Raw genomic sequence first — 27,161 nt, forward strand, 5'->3', positions numbered from 1 at the left:
CACCTGACCTGCCTCTTGAGAAACCTGTATGCAGGTCAGGAAGCAACAAATAGAACTGGACATGGAACAACAGACTAGTTCCAAATAGGGAAAGGAGTACATCAAGGCTGTATATTGTCACCCTGCTTATTTAACTTCTATGCAGAGTACATCATGAGAAACACTGGGATAGAGGAAGCACAGGCTGGAATCAAGATTGCTGGGAGAAATATTAATAACCTCAAATATCCAGATGACACCACCCTTATGGCAGAAAGTGAAGAACTGAAGAGCCTCTTGATGAAAGTGAAAAAGGAGAGTGAAAAAGTTGGCTTAAAGCTCAACATTCAGAAAACGAAGATCATGGCATCCAGTCCCATCACTTCATGGGAAATAGATGGGGAAACAGTGGAAACAGTGTCAGACTTTATTTTTGGGGGCTCCAAAATCACTGCAGATGGTGATTACAGCCATGAAATTGAAAGACGCTTACTCCTTGAAGGAAAGTTATGACCAACCTAGATAGCATATTGAAAAGCAGAGACATTACTTTGTCAACAAAGGTCCATCTTGTCAAGGCTATGGTTTTTCCAGTGGTCATGTATGGATGTGAGAGTTGGACTATGAAAAAAGCTGAGTGCCAAAGAACTGATGCTTTTGAATTGTGGTGCTGGAGAAGACTCTTGAGAGTCCCTTGGACTGCAAGGAGATCCAACCAGTCCATCCTAAAGGAAATCAGTCCTGAATATTCATTGGAAGGACTGATATTGAAGCTGAAACTCCAATACTTTGGCCACCTGATGCGAAGAGCTGACTCATTTGAGAAGAGCCTGATGCTGGGAAAGATTGAGGGCAGGAGGAGAAGGGGACAGACAGAGGATGAGATGGTTAGATGGCATCACTGACTCAATGGACATAGGTTTGGGTGAACTCCAGAGGCCTGGTGTGCTGTGATTCCTGGAGTCACAAAGAGTTGGACACAACTGAGTGACTGAACTGAACTGATCTTCTGGACCATAGTTAAAAGAGGGAAGTACAAGCATAGCCCACTAATCTCCCTGGTGAAGGATGTGGAGATTGGAGACTGATGTGGTTAGGTTCTGAGGGGGACAGTATGTGAAACAGAATGGACATACAAAGTGAAAAAGCTAAAAATTCCCGATAAGGGTCCCATTGAGTTTGTTGCTGAATAATAAAGCTGCATGTATTTGATGAAATTCCATGAACTGAGAATGTAATTAAAGGGATTTATAAGTGGAACACCTCCCAGAGCTCCCACAATTAAGAGAAATTTTGCATTTAATTTAGTACTGGAATGAAATTAGACCTAGAGTAAAAGCTACTTTACACTTGCCATAGTGAAGCTTAAACCAAGCCTTTAAAATTCATAATTAACTACTTGCCCAAAAAGCACGTCTTTAATTGCTGTGCTCTGCTGCTCATTTGTGTCCTACCCTTTGTGACCCTATAGACGGCAGTACGCCAGGCTTCCCTGTGTTTCACTGGCTCCCGGAACTTGCTCAAACTCTTGTCCATCAAGTCAGTGATGCCATCCAACCATCTCATCCTCTGTGGTCCCCTTCTCCTCCTGACTTCAATTTTTCCCAGCATCAGCTTGTTTTCCAGTGAGTCAACTCTTCACATTGGGTGGCCAAAGTATTGGAGTTTCAGCTTCAGCGTCAGTCCTTCCAATGAATATTCGGGGCTGATTTCCTTTAGGATGGACTGATTTGATATCCTTGCAGTCCTAGAGACTATCAAGAGTCTGCTGCTGTTGCTGTGGCATCACAAATAAAAAGTATCAATTCTTCAGCACTCAGCCTTCTTTGTGGTCAAATTCTCACATCCGTATATGACTAATTAAAAAACCATATGATTTTTTGACAATAAGAACCTTTGTTGGCAAAGTAATGTCTCTGCTTTTTAATATTCTGTCTGGGTTTGTCATAGCTTTTCTTCCAAGCAGCAAGCATCTTTTAATTCCATGGCAACAGTCATCTTCTACAGTGATTTTGGAGCCCAAGAAAACGAAATCTGCCACTGTTTCCATTGTTTCCCCATCTATTTGCCATGATCTTAGTTTTTTGAATGTTGAGTCAGGTTTTTTCACTCCTCTTTCACCTTCATCATGAGGCTCTTTTAGTTCCTCTTTGCTTTCTACCATGAGGGTGGTGTCATCTGCATATCTGAGGTTATTGATATTTCTTCTAGCAATCTTGATCCCAGCTTGTGCTTCATCCAGCCCAGCATTCCATATGATGCACTCTGCATCTACGTTAAATAAGCAGGATGACCATATACAGCATTGACGTACTTCTTTCCCAATTTGCAACCAGCCCGTTATTCGTGCCTGGTTCTAACTGTTGCTTCTTAATCTGCATACAGGTTTCTCAGGAGGCAGTTAAGGCGGTCTGGTATTCTCATCTTTTTAAGAATTTTCCATTCAGTTGTGATCCACACAAAGTGTTTAGCACAGTCAGTGAAGCAGAAGTAGATGTTTTTCTGGAATTTCCTTGCTTTTTTCTACAAACCAACTAATGTTGGCAATTTGACCTTTGGTTCCTCTGCCTTTTCTAAATTCAGCTTTATATCTGGAAGTTCTTGGTTCAGTAGTATGGAAGCCTGGCTTGAAGGTTTTTGAGCATAACCTTGCTAGCATATGATGTGAGTGCAATCGGGCAGTAGTTTGAATATTGTTTGGCATGCTCTTCTTTGGTATTGAAGTGAAAACTGACCTTATCCAGTCCTGTGGCCATTGCTGAGTTTTCCAAATTTGCTGAGATATTGAGTGCATCACTTTAACAGCATCATCTTTGGCGATTTGAAATAGCTCAGCTTGAATTCCATCACCTCTACTAACAGTGTTTGTAGCAATGCTTCCTAAGGCCCACTTGACTTCACACTCCAGAACGTCTGGCTCTAGATGAATGACCACACCATTGTGGCTATCCAGGTTATTAAGACCTTTTTTGTATAGCTCTTCTGTGTATTCTTTCCACCTCTTCTTAATTTCTTCTGCTCTGGTAGGTCCATACCATTTCTGTCCTTTATTGTGCCCATCTTTACTTGAAATATTCCCTTGGTGTCTAATTTTATTGAAGAGATCTCTTGTCTTTCCCATTCTGTTGTTTCCTCCAATTTCTTTGCATTGTTCACTTAAGAAGGCTTTCTTATCTCTCCTTGCTATACTCTGGAACTCTGCATTTAGGGGTATATCTTTCCTTTTCTCCTTTGCCTTTCTCTTCTCTCCTTTTCTCAGCTATTTTTAAGCCCTCCTCAGAAAACCATTTTGCCTTCTTGCATTTCTGTTTTCTTGGGATGCTTTTGATCACCACCTCCTGTACAATGTTATGAACCTCCATCTATAGTTCTTCAGGCACTCTGTCTATCAGATATAATCCCTTGAATCTATTCATCACTTCCACTGTATAATCATAAGGGATTTGATTTAGGTCATACCTGAATGGCCTAGTGGTTTTCCCTACTTCCTTCAATTTGAACCTGAATTTTGCAGTAAGGAGCTGATGATCTGAGCCACAGTCAGCTCCAGGTCTTGTTGTTACTGATTGTATAGAGCTTCTCCATCTTCGGCTGCAAGGAATATAAACAATCTACTTTCAGCATTGACCTTTTGATGTGTCTACGTGCAGAGTAGCCTCTTGTGTTGTTGGAGGAGGGTGTTTGCTGTGACTGACAGTGAAACATTCTTTAATGGAAGAAAATAAAATCCAGCAGCCAACAGCATAATATTCAAAAATATCTATCTTCCCCCCTTCCCAGAATACTAAGCATTCAAAGATGAAGCAAATTTGATCCATAATTAGGAAAAAAGTACTCAATTCTAACAGACAAAGATGACGTTACTCAACAAGAAATTTAAAATAGCTCTTATAAATATGGTAAAGGAGTTAAAGAAAACAGGAACATAACAAGGAGAAAGGTAGAATATATAAAAGTGAAGTAAATGCACTTTTTTGGTTTTGGAATGAAAACTGACCATTTTCAGTCCTGTGGCCACTGCTGAGTTTTCCAAATCTGCTAACATATTGAGTGTATCGCTTTGACAGCATTATCTTTTAGGATATGAAATAGCTCAGCTTGAATTCCATCACCTCTACTAACATTGTTTGTATTAATGCTTCCTAAGGCCCACTTGACTTCACACTCCAGGATGTCTGAAAAATACAATGTATAAATAAGAAATCCAAGTCATAGTTCTCAGTCCAGTTGTCACTCAGTCATGTCCAGCTCCTTGAAACCCCATGGACCAAAGCACGCCAGGCTTCCCTGTCCATCACCAACTTCCAGAGTTTACTCAAACTCATGCCCATTGAGTCAGTGATGCCATCCAACCATCTCATCCTGTCATCCCTTCTCCTCTCGACTTCAATCTTTCAAAGCATCAGGGTCTTTTCAAATGAGTCAGTTCTTCCCAGCAGGTGGCCAAAGTACTGGAGTTTCAGCTTCAGCATCAGTCCTTCCATTGAGCACCCAGGACTGATCTCCTTAAGGATGGACTGGTTGGATCTCTTTGCAATCCAAGGGACCCTCAGGAGTCTTCTCCAACACCACAGTTCAAAAGCATCAGTTCTTTTGCACTCAGCTTTCTTTATAATCCAACTCTCACAGCCATACATGACTACTGGAAAAACCATAGCTTTGACTATATAGACCTTTGCTGGCAAAGTAATGTCTCTGCTTTTTAACATGCTGTCTAGGTTTCAATGGTCTCCTAAATAAAACAAAATTTCAGCTTCAAAAACTTGAAATATAAGACATAAATCATATTTCTTCTTTAACTTCTATCAATTATTTCTCTGAAAATTGTCAGGGTCTATGGTTGAATTTCTGAAGTTGAGGTTCTACAGTTGAATTTCTTATAAAATAAGAATTTCACCAGATATACTTAAAGCACATTAGATATTACAGAAGAAAAGATCAGTAAACTTGATGACAGAACAATAGTAACTTCAAGATGAAGCACACCAAGAGTGAAACCAGCAAGCAACAAACAATATTGCCCAGTAACCCATGAAGCGGAGTCAAGGAGCCCATCAAAGTGTATAATTGGAGTTCTGGCAGTTGGGACAGAAGATATGCAAACAAGAAATTGGCAAAGAATTATCCACATTTTTATGATATCCACATTTCATTTGATGAAAACTTTAACTTTCAGAACTAAGAGCCTTGACAAAATCAATAAAATAATGAATACAAAGAAAAAGAAAGCCATGTCAATGAATCACATTGCTGAAAATTGTGGCTAAAAAGTAAATCATAAAAAAATAAAGTAAAAATTGTACAATGCCGGAACAAAGACCAAAAGAATACCAATATCTCATGAAGAAAAAATTCACAAGAGAATAAAATGAAACATCTTTAAAGAGCTAAAGGAAAAAATAAACTGCCAATTGGTAATTTAGATTTACTAAAAATATTCTTATGATGGAGATAAATAATTTTTTCAGATTATCAATATTTGAGAAAATTCATTGCTAGCAGACTTGCACTGTGAGTATTTTTAGAGGATTTAGAACAAAAACAGGAGGGTGAACACAGGAGATTATTGTTGTATGGTTCTGATACTACAGGTGAAAGTGGCATAAATTATTTGAAGTCAAATTGCCATGAATTAAAGATGCATATTAAAAGTCCCAGAACAGTCACTAAAAATAAAACAAAGAGATATAGAAAACTGACCAGCAGTGAAGGTAAAATTGTCATTAAAATATTCAACCCATTCTAAAAAATACCCAGAAAAACAGGAACTGAATACAGATGTAAAGTAGAAAACAAAGACCTAAGCATTTTTATGCAAGCATAATGACATTAAATTTAACGGTATTATCACTCCAAGAAAAGGTTTATAGTAGACAATGTAAAAAAACTAATCATGAACTAACTACATGTTGTCTACAGGAAAGACATTTTTTTTAAATTAAATTTATGTATTTTAATTAGAGGCTAATTACTTTACAATATTGTATTGGTTTTGACATACATCAACATGACTCCACCAGGGGTGTACACGTGTTCCCAATCCTGAACACCCCTCCCACCTCCTTCCCCATAAAAATATGGACACAGAGGTTAAAAGTTAAAAGATGAAAAAAGATACACCTTGCAAACACAGATCATAAGAATGATTAGTAGAAGTAAACTATAGGACTAGGAATATTGGCAGGAGAAAGGGAAGATATTTTATAGGAATGAGGGTCAATTAATCAAAAAGTCATAACACTCACTGTCTATGTGTATGCTTCAACCTGAAAACTTTCAAAGAAAAAATTGATAGAAGTTAAAGGAGAAATATGATTTATATCTTATATTTATATATGATATATGATTTATATCTTTGAAGCTGAAATTTTGTTTTATTTGGGAGACCATTGAAAATTATGACTTGTAAATTACCATGCCTGAGAATAAATTCAAGCCAAATATTTCAGAGAATAGGAATTATAAATGTGTTCAGTTTGATATGTATCCTCAGCTGTCCTTTTGCAGATAAAGGTGGTTTATCAGTTGTTTCCAAATATGTATAGTTTTGTGTGGTGCATTTACCAGTGTAATAATAGAAACATAGTAACAAAGTTAATAAGGTAGAAAAAGTTGAAACATAGTTTGCAAATGGTTTCAAAATGGCTTTTGAAATGTTTGTCTTTTGGTTTAGTTGCTTTTTGCCCCATAGCCTGAACAAAACAGGCTCCCCTAGGGACTCAGTGGTAAGAATCCACCTGCCAATACAGAAGACATGGATTCAATCCCTGGGTCAGGAAGATCTCCTAGAGAAGGAAATGGCACCCCACTCCAGGATTCTTATCTGGGAAATCCCATGGACAGAGGAGCCTGGTGGGCTACAGTACAAAATAGTCAGATAAGACTTAGTGACTAAACAACAACTAAAACTACATTGAATTTGATTATTAGTTTTTAAAAAAATAAGTGTATTAAGTGTGGAAATTAAAAGAAATAGATGAAAGAGATCAAAGTCCCATTTAACTTTTTAGCCAGTCCACCTCTGCAGCAGGGTTGACTGTTTACAATTAAATCATAGACTATAAATTCCTAAAACATCTTTAAAGGCTCTAGTAAGTCTGCTGTTTATACTTATACCAGGGGGGTTTCCCTGGTAGCTCAGCTGGTAAAGAATCTGCCTGCAATGCAGGAGACCTGGATTCAGTCCCTGGGTTGGGAAGATCCACTGGAGGAAGGCATGGCAACCTTAATATTCTTGCTTGGAGAATCCCCATGGAGAGAGGAGCCTGGTGGGCTAGAATCCATGGGGTCGCAAAGAGTCAGAAACGACTTAGAGACTAAGCACAGGTATGCTGTTTATATTAATTACTATTTTATTGGCTAGGCTAACTATGACTTGTGGTTTTTCTTGGGGATTTACATGGGAATTTTCTCCACAGGGAATTAAAGAGTACGTAAATACATTTTCCATTCTCTTAATTTTTAATTTTGTTATTTTATGTTTTATTTCTTTGGAATAGTGAAGACCTACCAAGTAACAAGAATATTCTGTCCATAGAGTCTTTTCCTGTCTAGTTAGAAAATTTCTAGGCTGACTTCAACAAATAAGAAACATTAAAAGTTAGTGTTCAGATTTTACCCTTCCCATTCCCAACAGAAAAGAAAAAGATGAAGACAGAATAGGGCAAAAAATATTTTTTTTACAGTTGTTAAAATGTATACAATAATTATAGCAGGCTTCCCTTGATAGCTCAGCTGGTAAAGAATCTGGCTGCAATGCAAGAGACCCCAGTTCGATTCCTGGGTCTGGAAGATCCACTGGAGAAGTGATGGTCTACCCACTCCAGTATTTATGGGCTTCCCTTGTGGCTCGGCTGGTAAAGAATCAGATAATTGTGAATTAATGTTAATATTCCTAATGAAAAGTTAAAATGTAAATTCATATATATTGGAATTCAAGGAATTACTAAAATAATTAGTAAAACATACTGCTATTACTTCTTACACCATCATTAATAAATGTTATGTTCTGTATACATCTAGGAAAATATCTTTGATAATTAGCTGTAAACCTTATCTATGTTTTCAGGCTATAAGTGGCATAAAAATAAATTGTATGTTCATGGCTGTTCTCAGAATTCTTGAGGATAATTTAAATATACCTATAATACGAATGTGCTAAAACACATTATTTGAATCAGTTACACATATACCAGATGAATTACTCTGACTTAGGATGAAACCAGCGAGTAACAAGTTCTCTTTTAATATTGCATGAACATTGAGTTCAAGCATCTCTATGACTCTTGTAGCACTCTATATTCTTTCCCTCCTTTCATAAATTAAAAATATGACACAATAGTTGCACATTATATTTTAATGTAAGCTTACTGTGACAATCCACTATCTAAAAACATTAACTAGAGGTTGGTTATTTACAATAAGAAAATTAGATTTTAACATTTAAAATACAATTAGAATTTCACACACACACACACCTTTTTAAAAAAGAGTATTGAATAAAACATAGTAAAGCTCAGAAAAGAGATGAGCCACATCACCTTATCACTCATAGACATTTTACTCTCCAGAGAATAACCTGACTGATCACTGGCTGAAAGGGGTATTTAACCAACTCATACTCATATTCTCTGTCTCTGACCTCTTTTTCCCCCCGACCTTTTATGTCTCTGCTGGTGCTAAGTCACGTCAGTCGTGTCTGACTCCTAGCGACCCCATGGACTGCAGCCCACCAGGCTCCTCCATCCATCTGGCCATCCAAATAGTGATAAACTGCCTTATCCAAAGCTTTTCTGTATAAAACAAATGATTATACCAAAAAACAGTTTCCTGATGTTTATATGAACAAATTAAAACTGTATATATCAATTTGAATTTCATTAGCTATCATTTAAACTAGAATTTGGATTCCATATTTGAAATACAGTGGGTTAAAGACAAATAGCATATTGAAAAGCAGAGACATTACTTTGCCAACAAAGGTCTGTCTAGTCAAGGCTATGGTTTTTCCTGTGGTCATGTATGGATGTGAGAGTTGGACTGTGAAGAAAGCTGAGAGCCGAAGAATTGATGCTTTTGAACTGTGGTGTTGGAGAAGACTCTTGAGAGTCCCTTGGACTGCAAGGAGATCCATTCGGTCCATTCTAAAGGAGATCAGCCCTGGGTGTTCTTTGGAAGGAACGATGCTAAAGCTGAAACTCCAGTACTTTGGCCACCTCATGCGAAGAGTTGACTCATTGGAAAAGACTCTGATGCTGGGAGGGATTGGGGGCGGGAGGACAAGGGGACGACAGAGGATGAGATGGCTGGATGGCATCACTGACTCGATGGACGTGAGTCTGGGTGAACTCCGGGAGTTGGTGATGGACAGGGAGGCCTGATGTGCTGCGATTCATGGGGTCGCAAAGAGTCGGACACGACTGAGCGACTGAACTGAACTGAAAGACAAATAGCAGTGGAGCAATTCCAATTATTCTATGAGATTAAAACAAAAATGACATCACAGGTATCTTTTGCTTCATTCCTCCTCTGTATTTGGAAATAATAATGAAACTTGTAATTGGATTAAGATAACTGGCAGGAGAAGCCATCAGGAAAGGAGGTAATTCTGGTTCCATTCACCTCTACTCCCATTCCTCTGTAGAAATGAACTGTTTTTACAGGCCAAGTAGGCTGTTTGAATTACTTTCATATTTCACATTATTTTAATAAAGATATATATTTAACCATAGATATTTTGAATAGCAAACTTAGTTCACCATGAATTATTATTTTTGTAAATGGGTTAGAATGTTTTAAAATAGTTTTTAAGACATTATTATATTAAAACATAGGTGACTTCATGGTTATACTGTAATAATTTAACTAATTTAATATCTAGAGAAAATAAAAGGAAATTTATTCATTGACATTCTGTATAAGAAGAATTTTAATAGTAATAAATACATCATCCTAGTTGATAAATGGAAAGTCATAACTTTATATAATAAATTGTGATAATTGATACACATATATTGTTTTTCTTGCAGATTATCCAAAGAACACGCGAAAGATGAAAACAACACTGCAAAAAGGTGAATGTTCATTTGTGTGCTCATAGTAGCATTTATATAAGGTACTTGGAAATTCAATTCTCAGCTTTCTCTGATAAGAGATTCATCATAAATCCACGTGATTTTTGAAATGGAGTTTTTGTTCAGTGGATATAATAAAAAAAGTAGAAACAATATGCATGATAGTTCATAAGGGAAGACTTAAGCTCTGTGTTTACTCATTCTCATGTGGTGTGCTGTCTGGTATGAGATCAGTAACAATCCGGAGCCACGCATCTGCTATTCTAACATCTCCCAAATAGTGGTTTAGATGTTGCTGTTCCTTCTTTAGTTCTCAGATGTCTCATCCTTTGATAACCTCAGCGCTGTGTGGCTCTAGCAAGTTTCGTTCAGTATTCTCCTGAGTGGATATGCCTTTGAGTTGTCAAAATCTACATGCAAAAAATATGTGGAGATATTTAACAATAAATAATTGCTTCTGTCAACATTATTTAGTGTTTACATATTTTTAATTTGGGGATTTAAGTAATTTTACTTACAGTTTTTAACTAAAAATAATTAAGTTTTGGTGAATATGTTGTAACAAGAAAGACATGCTTCTTTTTAATAAAGGTCTAGAAAATGACTTTGCTCAGTTACCATTCACAGCATTTACATAGGAATGAGAAAATATTGAACAAAAAGATGAAATTATTTAACTCATGACATGAAAATGAAAGAAAGTGAGCCACCAGGGAAGCCCTAAGACATGAAAGAGATACACAATTCAAAGTGAATTTTAGTTTTACTGACTTTGACTTAATTATGTGAGAAAAAGCTGAAGAATTATACAATTCATTGATAAGCTTAAAATAGTTTATGGTCCAGAATTACAATCAAAATTTATAAAATAAATTCAGCAGCAAAGTTTGTATAACCAACATAAGTAAATGTATTTATTTACAAGGTAAAATAACTTTCTATAAATATTGAATTAATTTTTGCAAAAGTGTTCACTACCTCAATTAAATGAAATTCTTCCTATCTGTAATATCATATTTATAACTAGGCTTTTTTGTCGATCAAGTAAGAGATGATATCTTTGATATTTAAATGTTAGGATTTTTTTTTTTCAAAAATGTAGAATTAGGAAAAAATTATATGCAGGGAAAAGTTACTAGAAAATTATGCTACTTAATTTATATTTAATGATTCAGAATTGATTCTATTTTGATCCTACATATGAAAGAGAATAAAGCTATCAATTCTATTCACATTTAAAAATGGTCAGATGCTGAAATTAATCAATAATGAAGACCTTTAAACATACTGATTTGAAGTTAACTTTGTTATATACCTCGTAGCATCACCATCAGAACAGTTACAGAGGCAATGGAGATTCTCTACAACCCACCTTGTTTGCTTCAGATAGTTACCAAGTTTGCAGCTTGGAACAAAAGTTAGGAGTGAGAATCATGTGGCTTATGGAAGTTGGTATATAGCTTAAAGCTTGCATTCTAGGTTTTAACTGAGCATCAATTTAGAGCAACAACTGTATATACAGATTCAATACAAATATTAAAACTTTATTTATCTGAGGAATACTGGAATGAATTTCTTAATTTTTAATCATAAATATTTTAAGCTGTAGGCCTAAGCAGAATAATTTTACAAGTATGCAATATCAATTAATAAAATAAAATCTGTCCTACAATGGGGTCTCATATAAATGATAGCAACTTCCAGTTGTATAATTCCTTAATTACATTTCAGGATAATTTATTACCATTTTCTCATCTTTATAGTCAATATTTTTTTACCTACTCCCTTTTGTTAAGCATAGAATTCTTATATTGTTTGTTAATATGATTTAAAGTTTTATAAGAAGTACATACTAAGACCTAAACAAATCAACTTAGTGATCAAATGTATTTTTCTTTCTCTTATTGTATATTAAAAAAATTTAAGGAATAGGATTTTTCCTTTTTTCATATATCATACTTAACCACAAATTGTTACCATGGAAATAATAGTAACAGTCAACTTAAGAAACAAGAGGAAGTAAACAGGGAACTAAATAATTTTCAAATTGGTACTTTGAGAAGTCATAGTAATAGATACTTTACTCTATATTAAAATATTATATTTTACTTAATAAAATAATTTTTTCATGCAGATTGATTTTTCTACTGTTTCAGAAATCATTAACATTATTAAATACATGTTCTTTTTAAAATAAACACTCATGAATATTGTTTCCTTGAGATGGATACAACATGCTTTAAGATGTGAAAAGATTGTGCGGTTCATTTTTGCCTTTATGGGCAGCAGCACAGAGGGCAGAAAATGGGGAAGCTGGAGCTTTCCCCTGAAAATTCAAGCACAATATATCTTGCAATCATAATTTTGAAAATAATTTGAAGCTCTTCTTTCTGAGTATGCATGTAAACAAGGCTTGTAAGGTAAACCACAGTGGCATAACTTTTATGACAGCTGTGTTTAGCCTGGATTGGAGCACTATCAAAGATTGGGTATTAGGCTTTTTCAAAAGCCTCTCCAATCCCTGAACATGTATTTCCTTTCTGCCTCTGCACTATTGGAGTCATTCCAATGCCTGGAAGAAAAATAAGAGACACAGTGGTGGAGGATGTCATACCTAATACAGATATTGATTTCAGCATAAGAATTTAGGAGCTTCTAAGTATAGCCATGAAAGCCTCCACCCCGCCTCAAAACTTCTCTGTTTATAAAAATTGAAGCCATTCATAATGAAGCAGCACAGTATACTTTAAAATTAGATTACACATCTGAAAATTATGAAATTTGTGGATCTTTCCTAAATGTAGATGCACATAAGGTTAACAAAAATAAATAAACCAAATTTTTGCCATAATACTTTACACTTCCAAACCAAGGGTAATCAAACCCCAATATCTTTTATTCTCTCAATATATGAAAAAGTATATAGTTAATGTGCTAACTATGAGAAATTTAGAACTCCAATAGAAATTCCAATAGACTCAATGTATGATCGTTGTACATACATAGTTCTAAATGTCAAAGTGGATAAAATACAGTTACGGATAATGTTATATTTTACCTTTTATCTTTATCTTTTCATATGTACTCCTTAAATAACTTCAACTTAACCAGTTGTTTATATTTTTAATTAACATAATTAAATTACTCAAAAAAAGAATACTACTTTCTTATCTTTTAATAATTTCTAGAAAAGCCAGATTACTGCTTTTTGGAAGAAGATACTGGAATCTGTCGTGGTTATATCATTAGGTATTTTTATAACAATCAATCAAAGCAGTGTGAACGTTTCACATATGGTGGGTGTCTCGGGAATCTCAACAACTTTGAATCACTAGAAGAATGCAAGAACACCTGTGAAGACACATGTATGTTTATTTCTCATCTCCTTTTACTTCATTTTATAGGCATTCTTTTTAAAATAAGACATCTTAAAGGATGTTCAGGTTTACCCAGATTTTGCTGCAGCCATGCAAGTGAAGATCCCTTGTATTCACTCTAAATCTGATATAAATTAGTCACTATCTTAATTTTTTTTTAAGAAATAGAGAATTAACAAATTTATGTGTGCTAAATTCTTTGTCATGTCCAATTCTTTGTGACCCTATGAACTGTAAACCCCAGGCTCCTCCGTCCGTGGGGAGTGGGTTGCCATGCCCTCCTCCAGAGGATCTTCCCAACCAGGGGTCACACCCGTGTCTCTTATGTCTACTACATTGGCAGGTGGGTTCTTTACCAGTAGCGCCACCTGGGAAGCCCCAAGAAATTTATAGTGGAAATTATTTTCATCGAAAAAAAAATTTGTAGGTTAGATTATTTAATTTTCCTTTCTGAGAATACTGTAGTAAAATTTAGGCACAAGAGTAGGACTGCTATAATCCCTTAGGTTTATAACAATTTGAGGGAAAATGGTTCTTTGGAAACTACCACTGAAGATCAGTTTTATCTAGCTATAAAATTAATTAAAGGAGTGACTTAAACATTAACTGTTACCCCCTTTTGTTTTGACAAAGAACATCAAAGATACTCATGGAAATGTTATAAGATATATGTATAGATAGGTTTAAAGATTCACCACTGTTCACCACTTCCCAGGTGGCTCTGGGTAAGAATCCAGTTGCCAGTGCAGGAGACGCAGGAGACTCAGGTTTGATCCCTGGGTCAGGAAGATCCCCTGAAAAAGGAAACGGCAACCCACTCCAGTATCTTTGCCTGGAAAAATCCCATGGGTAGAGGAGCCTGGCAGACTACAGTTCATAGGGTCTCAAAAGTCAGATGTGACTGAGCGAATGAGCATGCAGCACAATTTAACAAAGCAATGTAAATAAAATTTCTAGACATTTACTTTTCTAAACACAACTTCTGTGCTTTGTTTTATGTGTACAGTTATGAGCTTGTGACAATGTCCTCTATTTTAATTGGCTATATATGTTTTCCAGTGAATGATTTCCAGGTAGATGATCATAAAATCCAGGATAATGCTATGAATAATGCCTCCTTGACTCCCCAGCCTAGCAAGGAACCCAGCTCCTTTGGTAAGACTCTGTTTCAATTACTGCCAGAAAAATATTATCATGGTAACAATAGAAGAATGTGTATGAAAACTATGTTTTTTAGAAAATTATACCTCTTGTTCTTTAATTATAGATCTGATGAAATACTGAGTATTTCAGTATTTATTTCAGTATTTATACTGAATATTTCAGTATTTGTATCAGTCCTATTATTTCAGAAATAATAGTAGATGAAATACTGAGATTCAAAACTGCTTAAGATCTTTAGTCCCAGAAAAATGATAATTTTCCTAATCTATTTTAAAGTATGCTTTGAAGTAAGTTTTTGATTACATATCACATGAAAACTTTTACATGATACTTAACTCTATGCTAAATTTATCTTGTAACATAATAGCTAGGGGTTATCAGCTTCAGTGCCTAATTGTAAATGTTTGCAATGGCAGCCTAAGATGGTCTTAAATTGAGCCTAGCGTTGGCCTAGGTCTCTGGTGTCAGTCACAGGAGAGATTAGGAATTTGGTGACTAACCATCCCTAAGGTTAAGTCACTCTGAGGGACTTTTCTTTTGGAAGTATGCAGAACTGTTTTTCTGGACTCTATCCTGTCAACATATTTGTAGAATTTAAAGAAACATACAGGAAATATGCCCGCAAAAATGCAGAACTGTGAAAATTCTGGGAAACATAACCAGACACAACAAATATCTAGACAGAAACCACCCAAAAAGTTGGAAGTTAATGGGACGAATGTAAGGTCCTTACTAAATTTAAAAAGTCACATGTGCTCTTTCAGAAACTGAAGATTTTGCTTAGAAGCAGTCCATATAAAATTGTTAAATGTAAAGTTTGCATTGTTCAAAGAGTTCTGTGACATTAAAATTGCAACTTTAAGGTGAAAAGAGACATACTGTCTCCACCCCAGTCATGCGTCAGAAACAGATGGGGTTCCGAATGTCTTTGAGCATCTTTCTTTACAAAAAACAAATAAGCAAGCAAAACTTCTGCCCAGCTGGATTTAAGAGACTGTAATACTGACTGATTTGTCTAGAATGAGGGATATAGACCTACATTGACCTGATTGTGTCTATGGACTTGTTTCAGCCCTGAAGGCAATGCATTAGAAGTCCCCACACTGTGACTTAGAAGGACTGGAAAGAGTAAGATGTGAGACCTAAGAGAGAACGTTATGTATGCTCTTGGTGCTTGAAACACTGTCCTGTGAAAGGAGAACTAAATTCTGTACGTGCCTCACTCAGCCCTCTCTATTTCAGTCTTCCCTACTCACATACCAGGACGTGGTTCTTTATCTCCCTCAACCCAGCCAAAGAATCAGGTTTATTGAATGAAATCTAAAGCACAGATCTCTTTCTATAAAAGTGTTTCTTTTTAATGTGAGGTCTTCAAAAATGGATGAGTGCTTCAGGGACTAACGTCCCCAAATTGTAGGCACTGACGCAGTGTTCCAGCAGCACTTGAGATGTCATAGGAAAGGAAAGGAAAGTGAAGTCGCTCAGTCGTATCCGACTCTTTGCGACCCAGTGGACTCTAGCCCACCAGGCTCCTCCATCCATGGGATTCTCCAGGCAAGAATACTGGAGTGGGTTGCCATTTCCTTCTCCAGGGGATCTTCCCGACCCAGGGATTGAACCCAGGTCTCCTGCATTGCAGGCAGACACTTTAACCTCTGAACCACCAGGGAAGCTCTTGAGATGTCATAAAAGGTATGCAAAATTTCAGAGGGAATTAGACCCTATGGTACATTCAAAATGCTTTCAGGTCCTTAGATTTTATAATTAGAGCAGTGAGTTCAATACCAAATGAAAAGAGTCTAATTTTTAAATACTACTTTGTAATAATGATAATCCTAAGTATCTTTGTACTTCTAATTTTTTATCTGTGAAATTACTTAGAAGTACAAAGATACTTAGGATTATCATTATTACACATTGTTTCTTTGTGTCCTTCCAGCCCTGTGTCTTTCAGTGACATTTTATTTTATCCAATTAAATATCCCATGATGAAAAGCACACTAACTCTTATTGCTGTGAAAGATGTGAAAGTTAACAACAAATATATTATTGAATGTAAAGGTACGTGTGATAAATATATCTACATGTGAAATTAGTTTTTAATGTGTTTCAATTATTTTTGTTTGGGTTACTTTACTAATTCAAATAGAGATCATTAGTTATTTACCATTAAAGTGAATAGAGTAGGTTAGGAGATGGTTTTGCCTTGGAGTATAATACTTGATTTTTAGCAGGCATACTAGAAAAACAAAAAGGGGAAAATACAGAAAAATGTGAGAAAATAATGTTTTAAATACTGTCTACTAAATGCCCTCCCTAAGTTTTTATGTAGATGCACATTAAAAAGTATATTAAACAAATTAATAGTTTTAAAAGCATATCATTAACTAAGGAAGCAGTAACATTCACGCCATAAATTTAAAGCGAAACAATGTTAAAAGAGATTTTTTTAATTTCAAATAATAGACATTTAATTTCAAATAATAGACATTTGAGGGATAGTTCTTTCATAGTAACTGCATTTAAAATTAGGGCACATGGTCTCCCTTTTTGTTTAGAGAACTATTTTATTTTTGGGGGTTTGTATTTGCTTCAAAATCTAAATTCCTCTAGCTGTTTTGACCCCTAACCCTCTTTTCCTGGGAGCATTCTCTTATTCTTTTGTTTTGTAGCATTCCTAATTTAAAACATGAAACAATGTTGCAATAACTTCTCTCTGGTGGCTTAAACATGTAAAGGATGACAATGAAGCTCTGCCTCTAATCTTCCTAAAACCTACATGATCCCATGTCTGCTCCGTCCAAGATGAGGCAGGTGGAGATGCAGCTGTTCCTTTCCATCATCTAAGACCTAGATGATCCCTCCTCCATCCCATCCAGCAGCAGACTGTAGGAAGGCAATTGTGCCCCCACCCTTTCAAAACCTAGATTATCCCTCCCTCGACCCTTCAAAAGGCTTTGTGGAGGTCTATAAAGACACTCTTGATATTCCAAATCAAAAAGTATTACATCCATCACTGCTTGCAATTACATGAATACATGTTACAATAATTTAAGAAACTACAGTTCAATGTTTACAGTAAAACCTTGCTCAAGGTTTTAGCAAATGTAAAAGGTTATCTGTAGTGTTAGATTCTTTTGAAAAGATGTAAATCCTTTAAGATTTTGATTCAGCATACAGCAATAGAACATGCCCCACAGTACAGATAGAATAGCATTCATTTAAAATTTTTGTCATTGAAAACAATCCTTGGGTATTTGAATATTCCAAAAATACAGTGAGATTGTGTTATTGTTAAGTGAAATATTTGCAAATATAATTTTAATGTTTCTCTTTCTGATGATGATAGAAAAACACTTTAGAAATATTGTTGAATGTTACTAGAAAATGATTTGGTAATTCTTAAAACTGCTATTCTCAACCACAATGTTGCAAATTAGCATGAGAATATGTTTTTTCCAGTGAACCTTCTTGACTTAAGATATTTGAATGCTTATTAAGCACAAGTGTTAGTCGCTCAGTTGTGTCCGACTCTTTGCGACCCCATGGACTGTAGCCCGCCAGGCACCTCTCCAGGCGAGAGTACTGGAGTGGGTTGCCATTTCTTTCTCCATATTAAGCACAACTGAGGTTTAATTTTCTCCTTTCATTTCTGTATTTCAATATTAATAGGCTCCTACATTGCAAGCAGAGTCTTTACTGTCTGAGCCACCAGGAAAGCCCAATAGGCTACACGGGTGACCTCAAAGATTGAAACATGCTCTTCCTTAAAGAGGATTTTATAAATGTTTTGTAAGCATGCCCCTGTGCACAAGTGAGAGAAAATTATTTGAGTTTGATTTATTGTTCTGAATTATGAGGATCTCCTTGTAGTTACAAGAAATGTATCCTCCATACATGCAGGAGAGAAATAATTCTAACACAATATCTCTAAATGTATGCAGTTCTGTGTATGATCTTCAGGATGAAAGACTGTCAAAACTGCTTCTTGACTTTCTTGGTGTGATTGGCACTATAATAGAGTGGATAAGAGAAATGACTCTGCGTCTGAAGACTTGGGCTCAAATCCCATTTCTTCCACTTACCGCCTGTGCAACCTTAAAATAATTCTTAACCTCTCTGAACCTTACTTTTTCCTACTACAAAATGAGGATGGTAGTAATATAGTGCTTACCTCATAGGCTTTATTGTGAGGTGAAATCATTCAATATACATAGCTTGCTTAGGACAGTGGCTGATACCTCTTCAGTGCTACATAAATATGATTCATCATTTTTAACCCATATGATTCAGAGCAATACAAGCCTTAGTTCCCAGGCCTTAGTTTCTCACCTCTAAAACAACTCTTTGTAAGTTCCCATTTGCAGGAAAAGGTGATACTTCAGCCACTTATAAAATCTCTAATTATTCAGATAAAGTGCTTCAGCACATATACTATATATAAATGATAATCAACTTTTATTTTTTTAATTATGTTTTTAATTTATTTATTTTAATTGGAGGCTAATTACTTTACAATATTATATTGGTTTTGCCATACATCAGCATGAATCCGCCACAGGTTTTAAAAGAGAATTCACAGTAGAGCTAAATTAATACTTATATGGAAACTTAAACAGTTCAAATGTGTTTCCTAGAAACAAATTAAAGAATACTGGTATGAAGTATTGTGGGGCCTTGGGACAAAAGAATTTTGAGTAATTTTTCTTTACATTTTATAATATTTCCAACTTTATAGATTTTCAGAGTTCTGCCGCTGTTTTCCCACTTATTAAAGACTGAGCATTTGGTAATCACTTTTGATCACTTCTCTCCAGCCATTAAATTTTATTACTTTCTCTGATGAAATGTCCATTCTCATCTTTTCCATTTTCAATCTTACCTGTTTTGTTCAGTCTATTGTTCCTTGATGTTTAGATTACCTCAACAATCATATGTCATCCAAACTGGGATGCTAATGAAAGTAGGATGCTAAAAATCATTTATTTATTTACAATATATATTTACAGATAGAAAATTAAGATTGTGATTTTGGCAGATAAATAACAGTTTTATTTTAAAGTGTATTACAATTTTTCAAAAATCATATATATGTTGGAATATGATATACCAAAAAAATAAGTATGAACCAGTGCTAGCTCAGGCAAACCAGACGTTACAGACCATTCAGTTCAGTTCAGTTCAGTCGCTCAGTGGTTTCTGACTCTTTGTGACCCCATGAACCGCAGCACACCAGGCTTCCCTGTCCATCACCAACACGCGGAGCTTGCTCAAACTCATGCCCATTGAGTCGGTGATGACACCCAACCATCTCATCCTCCCTCTGTCGTCCCCTTTTCCTCCCACCTTCAGTTTTTTCCCCTTCCATAAGAAAGACTTCTTCCTCTCTCTCCCCCTTGGCTTTTTATTTTGATTCATTTAATAATTAAATTGATTTTTGTGTCAGCTCTGACTTACTGACTAGATGGCAAGTTTTTTTAAAGGAAGGAACAATGGATTTTGTATTTTGTAGACTCCCCTCCTCCAGTGTTTATCCCACTGTTAGGCACCAGAGAAATGACTTATATATTTTTATTTATTAATTTTGTAATCCACAGTTATAACAGAAAGAACAAATGATGGTTAGAAGAATGCTGATCACACTTGCTGATGTGTTTTTGAACATCGTTGGCATTCATGGTCCATGCTCATTCTAGGATTATATACCATTTTATGCATATGCTAATAATTGTGCTTTTGATATTTCTTTAATATTTATATGGCATGTGTACAGATGGCTTCCATTCTGTACCGTTAATAACATTTGAATAACATTTAATATTTATACAGAGAGAGTTAATATATTCCTCTCCATATATCTCTTTGGTAAATGTCTAAATAGCAAAGAAAAACTAATGTTTTCAAGTATTCATATTGGTTCTGAAATTTTAGCGTAGACCTGACTCATTCATGAAAAAAGTGAGTTATTCCGCTTCTCATAACTGACATTCTTCTGTATATCAACTGCAAATAGCTGTCTTGGGACTACTCCAGTTACATGATATTTTGGGAAAAAAAACAAAACAATCTTTGAATATATTTAAAAGACTATTGCCAACCCAGTCTGATACTTGTTGTCTGGCTGAGAAAAGGAACATCTCTATACCTGACCTAGTCCTGTGTTGCTTCCTGGCAGCCTCCAGTCAAGGGAGAGTGACTGGGTGGTATTCTGAAGGCCATTTGGGTACCTGGAACTCTGTCTTTCTCCTGACTGTATTCAATGTATGACATAGTGCCAGATTCCATATATATATGTATATATATACATATTATATATATATATATATATATATACATATTATATATATATATATACACACATCTGTGAAAAAAATGGGTAGAAAAAAACACACAACACACAGATCTTTTAAATTTTTTTTGCTTCTCATTAGCCTTCTGGAAGAGGTATTACACTCACAAATTACCTGCCTGACACCAAACACCATTACTGATATAGTCGATTTAATATTTGAAAGATAATTTTGTCACCTATTTGGCCTCTTGTTGAAAATTTGATTATATAAAGAAAAATATTACAACCACACTTTGGAAAGAAAATAATCCCCATCAAGTAAAGAGTTATGCACGTAGCTGTATACCACAGTTAATCACTAAGCACTGTCAACAACTCTTGAAAACCCCAATCAACAACTTATATCCATAGTCCCCAAAATATCTTATTTTTCATATGGTGTTTTCAGATCAAAAGACACAGAAACTTCCCTCATAATCTAAACATGTCTATATGATGAATCTGGTGCCATTGAGCTGGCTTTACAAAAATAGATAAAAACTTGTGGTAAGTATCCATCAGATCTCCTGCTTCCTGGCAGGAGTGAGGTGAGAAATAAAAATGTAGCACTGCATCTCTGCCAAGATGGCGGCCATCCAAACACAGTCACCATAGGTGACCACTGACTACTTTTTGCCAATCCTTTTCTTCCTGGCCCATCTCTGGTTTTAACAAGGATAATTTTTTTTTTTTTTTTTTTTTATCATAAGATTCTGTTTAAGATTCCTCCAGAGAAGTGTTACAGTTGCCTTTAAAAGAGAAAATTCACAGACCTCCATTTTGTGAGTATTAATTTTATATGAACAAGTAAAATGGTAGGAATAAACTTCTTAGGCATGTGACCATTATACAACTCTCAATCAAGCTTCAGTTCAGTTCAGTTGCTCAGTTGTGTCTGACTCTTTGTGACCCCACGGACTGAAGCTCACCAGGCCTCCTTGTCCATCACCAACTCCCGGAGCTTACTCACACTCATGTCCATCATGTTGGTGATGTCATCCAACCGTCTCACACTCTGTTGTCCCATTCTTCCCCTGCCTTCAGTCTTTCCCAGCATCAGGGTCTTTTCAAGTGAGTCATTTCTTGGCATCAAGTGGCCAAAGTATTGGAGTTTCAGCTTCAGCATCAGTCCTTCCAATGAATATTCAGGGCTGATTTCCTTTAGGATTGAGTGGTTGGATCTCCTTGCAGTCCAAGGGACTCTCAAGAGTCTTCTCCAACACCACAGTTCAAAAGCATCAATTTTTCAGCACTCAGCTTTCTTTATAGTCCAACTCTCACATCCATACATGACTACTGGAAAAACCATAGCTTTGACTAGACAGACCTTTGTTGTCAAAGTAATGTCTCTGCTTTTTAATATACTGTCTAGATTGACCATTGCTTTTCTTCCAAGGAGCAAGTGTCTTTTAATTACATGGCTGCAGTCACCATCTGCAGTGATTTTGGAGCCCAAAAAAGGTAAAGTCTGTCACCGTTTCCATTATTTCCCTATCTATCTGCCATGAAGTGATGGGACCAGATGCCTTGATCTTAGTTCTCTGAATGTTGAACTTTAAGCCAACTTTTTCACTTCCTTCTTTCACTTTCATCAATAAGCTCTTTAGTTCTTCTTCACTTTCTGCCATAAGGATGATGTCATCTGTGTATCTGAGGTTATCGATATTTCTCCTGGCAGTCTTGATTCCAGCTTGTGCTTCATCCAGCCCAGCATGTCTCATGATGTACTCTGCATATAAGTTAAATAAACAGGATGACAGTATACAGCCTTGATGTACTTCTTTCCTGATTTAGAACCATTTTATTGTTCTATGTCCAGCTCTAACTGTTGCTTCTTGACCTGCATACAGATGTCTCAGGAGGAAGGTCAGGTGGTCTGATATTCCCATCTCTTTCAGAATTTTCCACAGTTTGTTGTGATCCACACATTCAAAGGCTTTGGTGTAGTCAATAAAGCAAGGGTAGATGTTTTTCTGGAACTCTCTTGCTTTTTTGATGATCCAGTGGATGTTGGCACTTTGATCTCTGGTTCCTCTGCCTTTTCTAAATCCAGCTTGAACATCTGGAAGTTCATCCACATATAAATACAATACAAACTACAAATAAATTGACAATGATAATAAACAATAAAACATAAATTAATAATACTAATTGATTTATTTAATGGCACATGTTTTTGCTAACAGGGAAAAGTCTCTATAACATGATTTTGGTATGGACTGCTATAGGACAGGTTAGGAATGAGATAGGAACAGGTTAGAAAAGCTTGTGCCATTCTATGTTGTGTGTAATTCTTTTACTGCCCTTTTTCTATTTGAATGCTGGACAATCTTTACAGGAATGAGCTTGAAAAGCATTGATATAACATGTGTAGTGTAGGGGAATCTCAAATTTATCTTTTCTATGGAGAAGGCAATGGCAACCCACTCCAGTACTCTTGCCTGGAAAATCCCATGGATGGAGGAGCCTGGTGGACTGCAGTCCATGGTGTCGCTAAGAGTCAGACAGGACTGAGCGACTTCACTTTCACTTTTCACTTTCATGCATTGGAGAAGGAAATGGCAACCCACTCCAGTGTTCCTGCCTGGAGAATCCCAGGGATGGCGGAGCCTGGTGGCCTGCCGTCTATGGGGTCACACAGAGTTGGACATGACTGAAGCAACTTAGCAGCAGCAGCAGGGACTCAGAAGAAAGAGCTTTCTAGTTTATCACTTATTAATTCTACGAAATAAATCTGACTGACTAGTGCAGATATGATCAGAGAGGGCATAAAATCCTAAAACTTTGGTCTATTTCTAGAATCTGCCCAGGTTGAACATCAGAACCCAATAATTCTTGCCCTTCAAATATTTGAGCTCTCTGTATGCTGTTTGACTCGGACTGTTACTTCCAAAACTTTTTAGCCTTCTTGTTCGATAAACCTGCTTTGTTAGGTATCTTTCTCCTGTTCAGACTTATTAAATTCCAATTCCACTCATATAACTAAGGGTAAGAAGCATCTAAGATACTCTGAACCTGAGCTTCAAAGAAGACAGACTTTGAGACTCAAATATAAAGGGGAACTTGTGATACTTTCATTTTACCTGAAAATAATTAAAATATCTTTGCTTAATTATTTTTATTTTCTAGTTAGTTTTTAGAGTTTTTCTATGACATACCATAACCATTAAGCACATTGGCTTTATGGGCAGAAAACTGTGGGTTTAAATTCCAATTCTGCTATTTGCAGACTCTGCCTCTGGCCTTGAAAAAAATTATACCACTCTCAGCCTCAAGTTCCTCATCTGTTATATGTGAAGAGTAATATCTCATAAAGTTTTTATGAAGATTATGATGATTAAACTCAGTATTTAGCACAAATAACTCAAAGGTATTAATATTTAAGTTTTTTATGTTAATGGTGTCCATGATTATCCATAATGGTATTATGATTATCTGGATAATCAACAGAGGTTTATAGCAGGAAAAAAATAAAATAATCAGGGGTACCATTTGTATACATTTTATTACATTTGTATTACATTTTATAATACAACTAAAGTATGTAACCTCGATTTGAAGTTTCTTCATTTAATATACTTAATGCTATGATTACCTGAAATAACATAAACCATTTGTAAAATTCAAACATAATTATAAAACACCAATATATGTTTTATGTCTTTGGGTCTTATTTCTAATCAAAGGAATATCAAACCTGTGTTTCCAACTTAATATTATGACTTGAGGTACGGATTTGTTATACTTTTAAATTTTGGTTCAGTTCAACATACTGAATGTCTCCTATATGAGGATTTGTCACGCAGACTGGGAGTCTAATAATTATAAACAGAAGGTGGTTTTGTCCTTTATCGGCATGCCTGGGAGATAGGGGCATATATAGATGTTTTCAGTGTCTACTATATGCTCAGACAGAGACCTGAACAAGTGTTAAGGGAGGACAAAGTCTTGATGTTGTACTTCCATTGAAGAATGTCAAAATTAAAATTTTCTGTCTTCTCAAAACTTGGGTTTTATCTTCTAACATCTTGTACTTGTTTGCCTAGATGCTAGCTAATCCACAGGCATAGCTCACAATTTCATCTTCGTTCAGAGAAATTTTCTGAAGTACGATGTTCAGTTGCTCAGCCATGTCAGAGTCTTTGTGACTCCATGGACTGTAGACTGGCCGGCTCCTCTGCCCATGGGATTTTCAGGCAAGAATACTGGAGTGGGTTTCCATTTCTTCCTCTGGGGGATCTTCCTGACCCAGGGATTGAATCTGTGTCTGCTGAGTCTCCTGCATTAGCAGGCAGATTCTTTTAACACTATGCCACCTGGGAAGCCATTTTCTAAAGTAAAGCCACATTGAAATAAAGCCATGATTACAAAATTACAAATTTGGAAGCTATTGACTATATTTTATAATATAATTACATTTCAAAATATTTTAGAAAACATTCCATCTTCTAAGTCAACTAATCTAGAAATAATAGAATTTGCCTTCTCTCTATCTGTCTCCCAACCCACATTCACTCTGGTGCTTAATTTTAGCCATTGCTGCTCTAACTGCAGTAGTTAGGGTTCTCTTATACTCTGCTCTTTTCATGTCTCCTACTGGATTCAGCTGACACATACCTGGTTGAATTTGTTTTATGTATAAAGATAGATAATAATTGCCTCTTTTATCTTTTTATATGTTCAGTCATTTATTAAGGTCTACATCATAAAATCAAATATGTTAGTATGCAAGGACCTTCGTAATTTGGTCTGAATTTGCTGATCAAAGGGAGGATTTGGTACTCAGTTCCCTGAAACAATCTCAGAAGACAAAAAGCAATTTCTTCAACAAGTGATGAGGTGGTTCCTAAAACCTAAGTTGGTTGGTAAAATAGAAGCCTCAATATAGGCATGTAAAATAGTACACACGGACATCACCAGATGGTGAACACCGAAATCAGATCGATGATATTCTTTGCAGCCAAAGATGGAGAAGCTCTATACAGTCAGCAAAAACAAGACCAGGAGCTGACTGTGGCTCAGATCATGAACTCCTTATTGCCAAATTCAGACTTAAATTGAAGAAGTGGGGAAAACCACAAGACCATTCGGGTATGACCTAAATCAAATCCCTTATGACTATACAGTGGAAGTGAGAAATAGATCTAAGGGACTAGATCTAATAGAGTACCTGATGAACTATGGACAGAGGTGGGTGACATTGTACAGGAGACAGGAATCAAGACCACCTCCATGGAAAAGAAATGCAAAAAAGCAAAATGGCTTTCTGAGGAGGCCTTGAAATAGCTGTGAAAATAAGGGAAGCAAAAAACAAAGGAGAAAAGGAAAGATATACCCATCTGAATGCAGAGTTCCAAAGACTAGCAAGGAGAGATAAGAAAGCCTTCCTCAGCGATCAATGCAAAGAAATAGAAGAAAACAACAGAATGGGAAAGACCAGAGATCTCTTCAAGAAAATTAGAGATAGCAAGGGAACATTTCATGCAAAGATGGGCTCAATAAAGGATAGAAATGATATGGACCTAACAGAAGCAGAAGATATTAAGAAGAGGTGGCAAGAATACACAGAAGAACTGTACAAAAAAGATCTTCATGACCCAGAAAATCACGATGGCATGATCACTGACCTAGAGCCAGACATCCTGGAGTGTGAAGTCAAGTGGGCCTTAGAAAGCATCACTACGAACAAAGCTAGTAGAGGTGATGGAATTCCAGTTGAGGTATTTCAAATCCTGAATGATGCCGTGAAAATGCTGCACTCAATACGTCAGCAAATTTGGAAAACTCAGCAGTGGCCGCAGGTCTGGAAAAGGTCAGTTTTCATTCCAATCCCAAAGAAAGGTAATGCCAAAGAATGCTCAAACTACCCCACAGGATACTCATTTCACATGCTAGTACAGTAATGCTCAAAATTCTACAAGCCAGGCTTCAGCAGTAAATGAACTGTGAACTTCCAGATGTTCAAGCTGGTTTTAGAAAAGGCAGAGGAACCAGAGATCAAATTGCCAACATCTGTTGGGTCATCAAAAAAGCAAGAGAGTTCCAGAAAAACATCTATTTCTGCTTTATTGACTATGCCAAAGCCTTTGACTGTGTGGATCACAACAAACTGTGGAAAATTCTGAAAGAGATGGGAATACCAGATCACCTGATCTGCCTCTTGAGAAACCTGTATGCAGGTCAGGAAGCAACTGTTAGAAATGGACATGGAACAACAGACTGGTTCCAAATAGGAAA

At 36.1% G+C, this 27,161-nt stretch overlaps 1 protein-coding gene across 2 annotated transcripts in view; it reads left to right on the forward strand.

Moving 5' to 3' along the window:
* TFPI (tissue factor pathway inhibitor) overlaps positions 1-27,161 on the forward strand; it is a 97,478-nt gene that overhangs the window by 64,317 nt on the left and 6,000 nt on the right. For both annotated transcript variants that reach the window (XM_005202254.5, NM_001244204.1), the window contains 3 exon segments: positions 10,008-10,052; positions 13,241-13,417; positions 14,489-14,584. In XM_005202254.5, the coding sequence (XP_005202311.1) occupies positions 10,008-10,052; positions 13,241-13,417; positions 14,489-14,584 (318 nt within the window).

Source organism: Bos taurus, chromosome 2, assembly GCF_002263795.3.
Source record: "Bos taurus isolate L1 Dominette 01449 registration number 42190680 breed Hereford chromosome 2, ARS-UCD2.0, whole genome shotgun sequence".
Taxonomy (NCBI): Eukaryota; Metazoa; Chordata; class Mammalia; order Artiodactyla; family Bovidae; genus Bos; species Bos taurus.